The 13,732-nt window shown below is 35.9% G+C and overlaps 1 protein-coding gene across 1 annotated transcript in view; it reads left to right on the top strand.

Moving 5' to 3' along the window:
* The window catches only part of ANAPC1 (anaphase promoting complex subunit 1), a 149,460-nt gene that overhangs the window by 41,497 nt on the left and 94,231 nt on the right, over positions 1-13,732 (top strand). Inside the window, exons 18-22 of the mRNA XM_036750871.1 lie at positions 3,729-3,803; positions 4,678-4,943; positions 7,877-7,968; positions 10,688-10,836; positions 11,832-11,910. Coding sequence (XP_036606766.1) covers positions 3,729-3,803; positions 4,678-4,943; positions 7,877-7,968; positions 10,688-10,836; positions 11,832-11,910 — 661 coding nt within the window. The remainder of the gene's footprint in view (positions 1-3,728; positions 3,804-4,677; positions 4,944-7,876; positions 7,969-10,687; positions 10,837-11,831; positions 11,911-13,732) is intronic.

The following is a 13,732-nucleotide window of genomic DNA, read 5'->3' on the forward strand; positions in this document are numbered from 1 at the left end:
ACTTGCTTAGTTAATTAAGCATCATAGTTAAAACAACATGTTTTTTCTTAATTGAGAGAGAGCTTGGGAGTATAATTAATTGTCCTTGTCCATTGATAGATGGTTTGCTTATGATACATCTGAGAGAGATTCACTAGGTTGGAATTCTTCATGTTTGCTCTGTTCAAATGTACTTAGTTTGGGTTCTTGTATTGTGTATTATGTATGTGTTGTATTGGGTAACCTTCGAGGTTGACATCTATAAGGGTAAAAATGAAAGGAATTATAGCAATTCTTTCTAAATTTCCTTCTAGGTATATATCAGCCAGAGGATGGTTGAAGAGGATTAGGTAGTTAGGGAGAAACTTTAATGCTATGTCAATAGATATGAGCATAGCAGAACAAACTCCAAATAAATATTTGACTCTGATTTCTCACCCTGGCTTCCTTTAAGACTCAGCTCAAGTATTACCGAGTGCAAGAGGCCTTTCCTTTAGCTGCTAGTTCTTCCCTCCAACTGCTATACTGATTTAATTGTATGTTATAAGGTGGAGTGAAGAGACGTGGGTTTTCTTGGTATTCTCAGGCCCTAGCATATTGTGTGGCCCAGAGTAAGTGCTTAATAAATGTTTGTTGATTGGGTAGTTTTAAATTAATTCTCCGTTTCCCTCCATTTAGGCCATAGGTTCTTGTCTCATCCAGATACAAAGGTGTTTTCTGGAGAACATTTCTTCCATTTTTCCCTGTGCTGTTTATTTAGTTAGCCTAAGTAATGTGCTCTTAGTGGAAACATAGTAGCCAGAATTGAGATTTGCTGTTTTTTTGTCTTTCACAGAAGTATATGAACTAAGCTTTACAGATCAGGAAACTGAGGTTCAGAGAGGTTTAGTGACTTCCTCAAAGGCCTATAGTTTTTAAGTATTAGAGCCAGAACTTGACCTGAGGTCTTCTGACTCTAAGACCAGTGCTCATTCTGCTGCTGTGCCATCTTCCTCTCTGACTGTTCTGCCTTTATCAGTGGTATCAACTCTCCTCACCCCCTCCAGAGTTTGAAACCCTACGTGGTGCCTCATCCAGTTGACAGCCCTTTTGAGAATACTGAGCCTTGAGCTGTGCATATTCATTTTGCTCTTCTGTTGTTATGGATATACAGTTTGCCTAAGTGCCAGCCAGAAAGTTAAAATAGTTTCAATTCCCAGTATGAGTTTTTTGTCTCAGATGCAGCTATAAAAGGCACTTTAAAAAGTTATGGTTCATAACATTAATTATTTTTTGCCTGTTACTTGATCTTTCTGCCCTTGGTTCCCTTTTTTTTAAATCCCATCATAGTGTGTAGCTTAATGGGTACTCATTAAATTTTTTTTTTACAAAGTCAAATTCATTGTTTATTTTTGGCATTCTTTTCTTTTTGAATTTTAAGTTCAAAATTCACTTCCACTAAGAAGGCAAGCAAATAAAATCAGTTATACATGTGAAATCATGAAAAACATTCCCACATTAGCCATATCACCAAAAAAAAAGTGAGAAAATTACTTCAATATGTACTCAGAATTCATCAGTTCTTTCTCTGGAGGTAGATGGCCTTTTTTCATCATGAATCCTTTGGAATTACCTTGGATCATTGTATTGATCAGAGTAGCCAAGTCTTTTACAGTTGATCTTTATTGCAACATTGCTGTCACTGTGCACAATGATCTGCTGATTCTTCTCACTTTACCTTGTATCAGTTCATATGTCTTGTCATGTTTTTTTCTGAAACCACTCCCTTGTCCTTTCTTATAGCACAATACTACTTTATCAAAATCATATGCTAGAACGTGTTCAGCCATGCCCCAATTGATGAGCATCCCCTAAATTTCCAATTCTTTGCCACCACAAAAAGAACTGCCATAAATATTTTTGCATATTATAGTCCTTTTCCTTTTTCTTTGATCTGTTTGGTATGCAGACCTTCTAGTGGTATTCCTGGGTCAAAGAGTATGTACAGTTTTATAGCTCTTTGGGCTATATACTTTTAAATTGTTCTCCAGAATGTTCCGACTAATTCCCTGTTCTACCAGTGATTTGTTAGTATACCTGTTTTCACTCATCTCCTCCATCATTTGTCATTTCTGATAGGTCTGAGGTAGTACCTCAGAGTTTTAATTTGCATTTCTCTAATCATTAATGATTTAGAGTGTTTTTTCATATGACAATAGAAAGCTTTGATTTTGTCTTTTGAAAGCTGCCTGTTGATATCATTTAACCATTTTTCATTTGGGGAATGGCTCTTATTTTTCTAAATTTGACACAGTTCCCTCTATATTTGAGAAATAAGGCCTTTATTAGAGAAACTTGCTATTACATTTTTTTCTGTTGTTTCATTGTCTATGGTACTTTTTGGAAAAATGTTGTTTCCCTGATTATTTCTTTTATCTCATTTATGTTCTTGCATTGTCTGAGATTGTGATTGCCACCCCTGACTTTTTTTACTTCAACTAAAGTATGATAGATTCTGCTTCAGCCCTTTATTTTAACTCCATGTGTGCGTTTCTGTTTCGAGTGTGTCTTGTGAACAACATATTATTGGATTCTAGTTTCTAATCCATTCTACTATCTCCTTATGGTATCTACTATCTCACCTTATGGGTGAACTCATCTCATTCGCATTCACCCTTACGATTGCTAACTGTGTATTTCCCTTTATTCTAGTTTCTTCTATTTATCTTTCTTTCTCTCTCTTTTTTAATTGTCTTTCCTCAAAAGTCTGTTTTGCCTCTGACTACTGCCTCCTTTAATCTGTTTTCTCTTTTATCATCTTTCCTCCTCTTCCCTGCCACCGTTCCCCCCCCCCCGACCCCCCATATCTCTTATCCCTTTCCCTTCCTATTTTCTTGTTAGGTAAGATAGATTTCTATAACCAACTGAGTCAGTTCCCTCTTTGAAGCAATTCCAATGAGACTGAGGGTCAAACATTGAGTGCCACTCCCTCCCCCCCATTTTTCCTTCACTATAAAAGCTCTTCCTTGTGTGCCTCTTTTATGTTAGAAATTTCCCCCCATTCTATCTGTCCCTTTCCCCTTCTCCCGCTGCATCTATCTTTCTCATCCCACCATTTGTTCATTCATTCATTCATTCATTCTATCATTCATTTATTTGAGATCATCCCAACTTGATTGACTCACATTCATGCCCTCTTTCTAGGTAGACCCCTCACTGGCTTAATAATGATAAAGTTCTTAAGAGTTACATGTATCATCTTGCCATATAGGAATGTAAGTAGTTTAACTTTAGTGAGTCACTTATGATTACTCTTTTTATGTTTAACTTTTTGTGCTTCTTTTGAGTCTTGTGTTTGAATGTCAGATTTTATGTTCAGTTCTGGTCTTTTCATCAAGAAGGGTTGAAAGTCCTCTTTTTCATTAGATGTCCATTTTTTCCCTTGAAGGATTAGTGCTTATTAAATGTTGGTCAATGAATTGGCTCTATCTCTATCTGTAAATTGAAACTAAATAGTTTACCTGTTAGTGGTGGTATATAAGAGTTCTTAAAATGCTGTCTGTACTTGTTGATCATGATATATCATGTGATAACAGATGATGTAATATTTGTTTATGGTGAGATTAACTTCTTAATACAAGTCATTATGAATGTCCACATCAAATTGATATTAAGTTGATAAGCTGCAGAAAAGGATTACTGAGTATCCTCTAATAAAATCATATATTAAACTCAAATTTTTGTTTCTTTTTTGGGGTGATAATTTGCAGCTTGACTTTGAAGGATCTCTTTCCCCAGTCATTGCACCTAAAAAAGCAAGACCTTCTGACACTGGATCAGATGAGGTAAATATTGTGGTTCATTGCTAATGGGTTAATTTGTTACACCGGTGTTTGTGTTATCAGTTTTTATTGTTTTATTGTTTCCATTGTCTGCCTAAGGTACCTATTTAAAATTATGATGTTTGCCATAGGGTCAAGTTTATTTGGATAGCACCCATACGTCATTGAGCATAAAAATAAAAATCTAAGCTGGAGTATTATGGCTCTGAGGCTATCTATCTGGTATCAAAGCAATTGATCAATTCAGGGGAAAAAATGAAAGAGGTTATTTACTATCCAATACTCCACATAACTGGTTAATAAAACTTTTTACATTTGAGGCCATTATTGTGGCATCTTCCTAAGACTATAAGTTACCGACTGGTTTAGATCTAGCTTCGATAGAAAGAATTATCGCATTAATGAAATCACAGGTTCTTGTTATAGTGTAGTATTCCAGCATCACATTAACTTAGAACCAACCCGAGATTAATTGCTTCATCTCTTTTGTTTCAACTACTATTGTATATAGCAGCTTTTTTTTGGACACAGCGTACACCCAAATACCTTCACCTTATCACTCTATCCATAGATGGATTCCCCCCCCCCCCCGCCCACGGCTTTCTGAAGATGACCTGTCACAATATTTGTGACCTGTGTCAACTATTTGGCTCTTCATGTTTGACATCTCTACATTTGACATTATGACTTTTTTTGATACTTGAAAGTACATTTAATCTCAAGCTACTAGTACTGGAATTGTCACAAATAAATTAGATTTTTTTTTTGCTGTTAGTATTTAGTTTTTCCACTAATGAAAATAAAATAACTCCTGGGGATAAAAGAGATGTTATTAGGTTTATTATTAATGCATCTGTTTTTCTGTTCCTCTGATTAGGACTGGGAATATTTACTAAATTCAGACTATCACCAGAATGTTGAGTCTCATCTTTTGACTAGAGCTTTGCATTTGAATCCTTTGGAAGTTTCACTGTTGAAGGAGGATGTTTTACATAACCTTACTTTGGATTCTTCTACACTTCTCTTCACTCATATACCTGCTATTTTTTTTGTGCTTCATCTTGTTTATGAGGAATTAAAATTGAATAGTTTAATGGGAGAAGGAATACGTTCACTCGTTGTTCTTCTAGTTCAGTTGGCAAGGTATGTGGCCTTTGTAAGTTAGAAGTATCTGGAATGTTCTTAAATGAATTTATATTGACCCTAAGAATTTTATGAATGGTATATGGCAACTTACACAAATAAGAATCAAGTATTTTTCCCCTTTATTTTATTATACCCTCCATTAGAGTATTTGTAATGTATCTTTAACTTTTAAATTAATCAGCTGTTACTGTTCTCTAGTTAAGCTTAGCATTCATCGTTTGTTATGCTCTTAAAGTACATTCTGAATTCCTGCCAGAGCCAGTTATGGGACTAGTGTAATGGGCTACTTTGTACTACTAAAGGAAAAGCATTGAAGGCTCTATGAGACTCTGCATGATCTGTTAAATACTATTGTTTGGAGCATTGATCAAGTTGTTGTCGATCAGTCCTTCATCTGTGTCCAGCTCTTTGTGACCCCATGAACCATAGCACACCAGGTCCTGCTGTCCTCTGCTGTCTCCCGAAGTCCATCTAAACATACGTTCTTGCTTCCATGACACTATCTATCCATCTTATCCTCTGCTGTTCCATTTCCCTCCTGCCTTCAGTCTTTCCCAACATCAGGGTCTTTTCCAGTGACTCCTGTCTTATTATGTGGCCAACGTATTTCAGCTTCAGTATTTGACCTTTCAGTGAATAGTCTGGATTTCTTAAAGTACTGACTGATTTGATTTCCTTGCTGTTCAAGGAACTCCCAGAACTCTTCAGAAGCGATGATTCTGTGGCGCTCAGCTTTCATTATAGTCCGACTTTCACAGGCATTCATTGGACCTTTGTTGGCAAAGCGATGTCTCTGCTTTTTAGTATGCTATCCAGATTTGCCACAGCTTTCCTTCCAAGGAGCAAGCATCTTTTAATTTCATGGCTACAGTCAGCATCCATAGTGATCTTTGAGTTCAAGAATATAAAGTCTGACAATTGCTTTCATTTCTTTCCCCTCTTATTTGCCAGAAAATGATAAGACCAATTGCAAGATCTTCAGCATTTTTGTTTTTAATTAAGCTTTAAGCCACCTTTTACACCCTCCTCTTTACACTCTCCTCCTATTAAGAGGCTTCTTAATTTTTCACCTTCTGCTGTCAGAGTGGTATCATCTGCATATCTGAAGTTGTTGTTGTTTCTTCTGGCTTTTGATTCACCCAGCCTGGCATTTCATAGGATGTATTCTGCATATAAGTTAACTAAATAAGGTGACAATTGACAGCCTGTTGTACTCTTTTTCCAACCTTAACCCAATCAGTTGTTCCACGTTTGGTTCTGTTGCTTCTTGGCCTACATACAGGTTCCTCAGCAGACTAATAAGTTGATCTGGTACTCCTGTCTCTTTGAGAACTTGCCACATTTTGTTGTGATCCATACAATCAAAGGCTTTAGTGTAGTCAGTGAGGCAGATGTAGATGTTTTTCTAGAACTCCCTTTATTTCTCCAGTGAATGTTGGCAATTTAGTGTCTAGTTCCTATGCCTCTTTGAAAACCAGCCTGCTCTTCTGGTAATTCTCAGTTCACATATTGCTGAAGCCTAGCTTGCAGACTCTTAAGCATAACCTTGATGGAATGTGAAATGAGCACAATTGGTCAATAATTTGAACATTCTTCAGCATTGCCCTTCTTCAGGATTGGGACATGAATTGATCTTTTGCCATGACCACTGTTGAGTTTTCCAAATTTGCTGGCATATTAAGCACAGCACTTTAACAGCATCATCTTTTAGGATTTTAAATAGCTCAGCTGGAATTCCATCACCTCCATCAGTTTTATTGTTAGCGATGCTTCGTAAGGCCTGCTTAACTTTGTTCTCCAGGATGTCTGACTCTAGGTCAGTAATCATACTATTGTGGTTATTGGTGATGTTAAGATCTTTCTTGTATAGTTCTTCTGTATATTCTTGCCACCTCTTAATGTCTTCTACTTCTGTTAAGTTCCTACAAGTTTGTCTTTTATTGTGCCTTTATCGTGTTCTCTTCATATCTAATTTTCTTAAAGACATTTCTTGTCTCTCATTCTCTTGTTTTCTTCTATTTCTTTTCATTACTCATTTAAGAAAACCATATCTCTCCTTGCTGTTCTCTGTAATTCTGCATTGAATATATCTTTCCGTTTCTCCTTTCCTTTTCATTTTCCTTCTTTTCCTCAGCTATTTGTAAAACCTCATCAGACAGCCATTTTGCTTTCTTGCTCTTCTTCATTGGAATGTTTTTTTGTAGCTGCTTTCTTTACAGTATTGCAAACCTCTATCCATAGTTCTTCAGGCACTCTTTATCTATCAGATCTAATCCCTTAAACCAGGGCTGTTTAACCTTAGGTTTTTATTGAAACAACAGACAGTATATTTTGATTTGCTATTTTAGTGAGAGCTCTGCTGTAGCTGGGGTTTACTGAAGCATTTATGTAAATTTTTATGCTTATAGGCGGGCTGCATAAGTCGCACTGCATTTTGGACAGCCCTGCCTTAAACCTATCATTACTTCCACTTCACATTCATAAGAGATGTTATTTAGGTCAAACTTACATGGTCTGATGGTTTTCCCTACTTTCTTCTCTTGTTCCTTTAAAAATTCAGAAAAGAATTATTTGACAAGCTGGGTAGTACAGTGGATAGGGTGCTGGGCCTGGAGTCAGGAAGACTCATGTTCGTGAATTCAAGTCTGGCCTCAGATGCTCACTAGCTGTGTGACCCTGGGCAAATCACTTACCTCTGTTTGCTTCTATTTCCTCATCTGTAAAATGAGCTGGAGAAGGAAATAAACCACTCCAGTATCTTTGCCAAGAAAACCCGACATGGGGTCACAAAGAGTCGGATGAAATTGAAAAACAACTGAACAACAGTAAACTGTTAAGTCCCTTTAAACAACACAGAACTCAGAAGTCTTTTGTGTTTTTGAGAGTAACATCTTTTCCTTTTCCCTTTCTTATATTCTTTATTGTTTTAGAGATTTACAGTTGGAGCCATATTTAGATTACTACTATAGAGATTATCCAATACTTGTGAAAGCTTCCCGACAAACATGCATAATTGATCAAGGTAAGCTGCTGTGGCATTAATGATTTTCTAGGCAGTGGTGTGTCATTTATCAGAATCTCTCTCAGTAAGCTTTCCTGTAGCCGTGGGGTAGCAATTACATAAGATTTAGGCTTGGCAGCATTCTTAGAAGCTCAAATTCAGAAACTCTTGACGCCATTGTAAATGTGCTTCTGATCCATTCTGCCTGTGTACATTTTGCCCAAATGACTTAATGATGGATAAACACCAAAGCTCTTTACATTTAAACAGAATCTTTGACTCAAAAGACTCATGTTGTCAATGCATTCATTCCCATAATTTACTATTATAAATCCTGGATTTCTTTTTTCTTAATAATTATTATCTTTAATGAATTAAGAAATGAAAGGAAAGAAGAAATTATTTAAACTTAGAAACTTATGGTTTCTAAAATAATTGTTGCAATTCCTACATTTTTGACCTATCTTGCTGCTTTTAAAGAGCGGTGTAATTTGAATCTCTTCCCTCTATTGTCTAACCTCTGTGTAAGAGACAAATTTTCCCCACCAAACAAATCTGATACTGTGCTTGAAACCTGAACTTTGGTGAAGCCAAAGCCTTCATGGATAATTTGAAAAACTTCAGAACCCTTTTTGAAAGAGGGTAGGAGTGGTATTGCAGTGTATTTTATTATAATAATAATAGCAGCTAGCATTTATATAGTGTTCTAAGGTTTTCAAGTTGCTTCATGAATGTTATCTCATTTTGTCCTTGCAACAATCCTGAGAAATTAGTGCTGTTATCCTCATTTTAAAGATAAAGAAACTGAGACTGAGAACAATTAGGTGATTTATCACTCAGGGTCACACAGCTGGTAAGTATTCGAGGCAAGTCTTTCTGACTTCAAGTCCAGCGCTATCTACTGTACCACCTAGTCATGCAGCTAGCGTTTATATAACACTTTAAGGTTGGCAAAATAGTTTATATGTGATTTTCATTTGGTACTCACAGTTTACCCAGAAATAGGTGCTGCTCTTCTCCCCTTTAACAGATGACAAAACTGAGGCTGAGAGAGGTTGCATGATTTGCCCAGGGACACACAGCTAGTGTCAGAGATGGGATTCAAACTTAGGTTTTCCTAATTTCAAGTCCAGCAGTATCTACTGCACCACTTAACAATAACTAACTTAATTTATGTAGTACCTGAAAGTTTGTAAAGTGTTTTATCATATATCATCTCATTTAATTTGAAGTCATAAGGACCTTTAATATTGAGAATTATAAAATGGTTCAATAGTTAAATTTTCTTTAAATGTCATTAATATGATAGACTGTATCAGTTCATCTCCTTTAACAGTGTTCCCTGCACTTCTAAAATTGAGCATAAATAAATGTGGAGAAATTTCATTTTGTACGTGGACTTTACCTTGAGATTCTGAGTGAGAAAATGGGCCATGGGACTTTAGAAATATGATATAACATGCAGTAGAGCATCTATATAGTGCAACGTTCAGCATAAATGAACCCCGCCTATCAACTTTACTCTTTCCCTTCAGGGACAGGTTTAACAGGGACTTAAAAGAGTTCTCTGGTTATAGCAGAGCCAGACCTTGAAAAACTGTTTCCAAGAAAATTTTACCACACAGTAATCATAGATAATTCTTTTATATTTGGATCAACAATCTAGATTTTATTAAGTTTTCAAAGTTGTGCCCCCCCCCCCCCAAAGATTTTAATTTGATGTGTGTTTTACAAGATGCGGTATTTTTTATTAGTGGAAGTGTTACCCTTTCTAGAGTGGAATTTTTTTTTTAACATATAATATGAAGCACTGGTGAGCAGGTTTTTGTCTGTAAAATTCTAGCTGGCCTAAATGTTTTTGAATACTGAGTACCATTTATATATCTTCATTCTAGTTGTTAATTAAATGACTTTATGTTATCAAAATTGCAGGTCTTAGGAACTCCCATGCTGCTGTAGGATTAGTACTCCTGCCTTTATTTATATTGCCTATGTTTCTATTCTATGATACTCAGCTTGACAGTTGCCACTATTTGTTGCTGAATCATTTTCAGTCATGTCCTACTCTTTGTGACCCCATTTGAGATTTTTTTGGTAAAGATACTGGAGAGGTTTGCCATTTCCTTCTCCAGCTCATTTTACAGATGAGGAAACTGAGGCAAACAAGACTAAGTGCTTTGGCCAGGGTCACAGTAAGTGTCTGAGGCCATATTTGAACTCAGGAAGATGAGTCTTTCTGACGTCAGATCCAGCACTCTTTCCACTGTGCCACCTAGCTGCCCCTATACCTTTCACCACTGTACTCACCACGGTACTTTTGAGCAATAGCTTAGATGTTATCTATTTACAAATTGGAAGTGGAACTTCAGATCAAAGTACAGATTTTGGGGGGATAATAACTCCCCGTAATCTCTTCTCTCCATCAATATTGGTCCTTTCCTACATGGTATGTAAGGGAATTTATCTCCTAAGAGCTGAGGGAGGTGATGGAGATGGATATTACCAGCAAGAACAAAATGGTTAACAATTTTGATTCTGCTTTGGGAGACCAGGGAAGCCTAAGCTATGTTTGTGGTACAAAGAGCCACACTTAGGTTTTATACAAGCCAAACGCAGGGGGAAATGGAGGACCATGTTTTGACCATTGCAGTAAAGAGTACATATCTTTTGTTTTAGAATAGAGTAAAAACATTGTCTTCCTATGCTTTTATGTGTTTTAAAAATTTCATCCACTTTAAAGCCCAAATAGGACTTATGCATCACCCTTCATTTTTTACACCTGAGCCTCCAAGCATATATCAGTGGCTGAGTTCTTGTTTAAAGGGTGAAGGAGCATCACCTTATCCTTACCTATCTGGAGTCTGTGAACGAAGCAAACTCATAGTGTTGGTATGTACTATCACAATTTTAACTTTTATGTTAGTTTTAAATAACTACCTCAGTGTTTCAAAGCCCCAGCCAGATACCAATTTGAATATGTTATTTTTAATCAGTATTATAAATGAGTAATCTGGAATCGGAATATTAAAGAAACACAACAAAATCCTTTAAAAAAATTTTTTTCCAAAGGTGCCGTTTAGTAAAAACTGCTTATTCTCAAAAGGGAAATAAGAAATTCCACACACACATACAGTTCTCTTTACCAACAATGTAGAGTACCATTGAGATTTTAAAAAGGTGATAAAATTCTGAGCTAAAGTAGGATTATTATAGGTTAATTTTTTTTGTAGGATGTAGAATGTGGCCTAAACATTAGTAAGGAAGTTTGGTTTAATAGCATGATAACTGAAAATTAAATTGTTATTAGTAATTTATGTGCCATTCTGAAGCATTTGATCCAGTTATGAATCTTATCCAGCCCCTTATATGGAACTATCATAAGGGAAAACCTTATGAACAGGAATTGACCAGAAGAGCATTGTATTTTGTTGTTTTAAAAAAAGAGTTGTATTAAAGATAAGAGCTGGAAAAAGCTTTTACATCAGTTTTAATAGTGTACAATTGAAGAATGATAACTGATTTAAATATAGGGATTTGTATCTGATGCTTTTATTTTAAACATGTTAGGTGTTTTTAGGTACCATTAGAATCGCATGGCTTTAGAATTGCTTGGCTTTTCATCCTCTGATATAACTATTTTCCTCATTATTTTGAGAAAAAAATGCCATGATACCCTTTAGTGGAAACTTAGTGAAGTAGATAATTTAGCCTGTTAGCTAACCTTTGAAATATGTATTTGATTACACATTTTGTATACTGGAACATTAAGGTAAAAACTGTAAATTTTGAGTTTTTCCCATCTATGTATCTTTTAATTTTATATTATTTTAATGGATTTTATATGATGGGAATAAATTTAAGTGTAATATTTTTTTCCCTTGCAGAGTGTTGCACTCTATATACTTGGTGATGAGAGAGCTGTTTCTAATGAAGCATCACAATATTTATCCAAAGTAACTTCAGGTAGTATGATATGCTAACTGTTTTGCTCCCTGTTTCCTTTAGGATAAAATACAAATTCCTCAGCTTGACAATTAAGATTTCCTTCTGTCTGGCTCCAACTTACCTTTCAGACTTATTTCACATTGCTACCCCTTTGTATATATTGTCTCCTTCCAGACCAGACTAATATCTGTTTCCCAAACTTGGCATTCTGTCTTCTTTCTCTGTCCATAAGTATTTCTCCATGTCAAGAAGGTATATTTTCCTCACCTCCATCTGTCAAAATCCTTATCTTTCTTCAAGGCTCAACTCAGGTGCCAACCTCCTTCACGAAACCTTCCCACTCCTTCAACCCCAAGCTGAAAGTCTTCTCCCCTCTCCATAAACTTTCCTCTTTTCCTTCCTCTTTTACATAATTATTCAGCTCTGTTATGCTTTTCTGTAGAAAGTAAGCTCCTTGAGGTCAGGGACTATGTGTTTTTTTTTTGTTACAAGGATCAAATGAGGTAATGAATATATTGCCCTTTTCCAAACTTTAAAGTGCTACATATATGCCCATCGTTAACTACAATTAATAATTATCATCATCACAATAATACTTAGTTGCTGCCTATACTAGAAAGCTTGAATGCCATAGTTCTCAAATTCAACAAAAAATAGAAACATGAAAAGCAGTCTGAAAAACAGAAGTATACCAGAAACAGGAGTCAAAGCAGTACAAAGAAGAAAGAACGTTACATACATCAAAACTTTGCCACAGAATGCTGAGAGGCAGCGAAATTCAGGGAGGCGCAACACTTGAAGGAGGATGATGGTCAACCACAAGAAATAAGAAAGTTCAATCAAATGAGAAGCAGAAAGCTTGTATATTATTAATATAAAGAATGGTGGAAGAGTTATGCCACGGAAGGTACCTGAAACCCTGCTTCTCTGCAAAACTGGAAGGCAGAGGGACCCTCTAGAGCCAGTTAAAGGACCTGAGGGCTTCATTGTGGACATGAAACATGCGCAGAGCACTTGGTCAGTTTCCTTTCAAATGAGAGTCTGATGATACTCTTTTTTTAACAGAAGGCATCACGCATCTACTACCGAGAGATGAGAGTACGGACCCCTCTAAACACAGTCCGGTTATGTCTTTGAGTACTTTGTACACAGCATTTGCAAAAATATATAAACGTACTTAGAAGAAAATAATATATTAACTGAGGAGCAAGAATAGTGTGCCAAAAAAAATCTCAGGGTCTAAAGAGTGGAGTCCAACAATTCAGTAATTATTGAACAAGCTACCTGATATCTTTGCAACATCACATTTGTTAGGTTCGTTATCCAGAAGCTTACGGCTCATTTCTACACTTGAAGTTTATTCACATATTGACAATATATAAGACCCAAGTATAATGAGAACTCTTAAAGAGTATTTGCTATCCACATGTAAAACTATTCTCTTTTTAAAATGTACCACCGACACAGTAATATTAAGAACAATTTTAGAGGTAGTGTGGAGCAGTGGATAGAGTGCTGACTTTGGAGCTTGAACTAGAGATCAGAATGAACCAATACATGGTTCTTTGGTCTCCGGGCAAAATATGATGAGCATAAAGCTATGAAGAAGAAAGCCATGGTTTAATTTTTCAGAGACTTTTTGGCATCTCGAAATCAAGTCTCAGTGGTAAGAGTACATTTCAAACAGTTAAGAGCTACGGAATATTTAATTTCTGCTTTCTAGATACTTAATTTACACTTTCACAAAATCTTAATTTATAATTTTGGACCTATAAAAGAGAACATAATAGATTTGGAAAGTATCTTATCAAGAACTAATACAATATTAACAAAGGGTCCA

This window comes from Trichosurus vulpecula, chromosome 3 (genome assembly GCF_011100635.1).
Source record: "Trichosurus vulpecula isolate mTriVul1 chromosome 3, mTriVul1.pri, whole genome shotgun sequence".
Lineage (NCBI taxonomy): Eukaryota > Metazoa > Chordata > Mammalia > Diprotodontia > Phalangeridae > Trichosurus > Trichosurus vulpecula.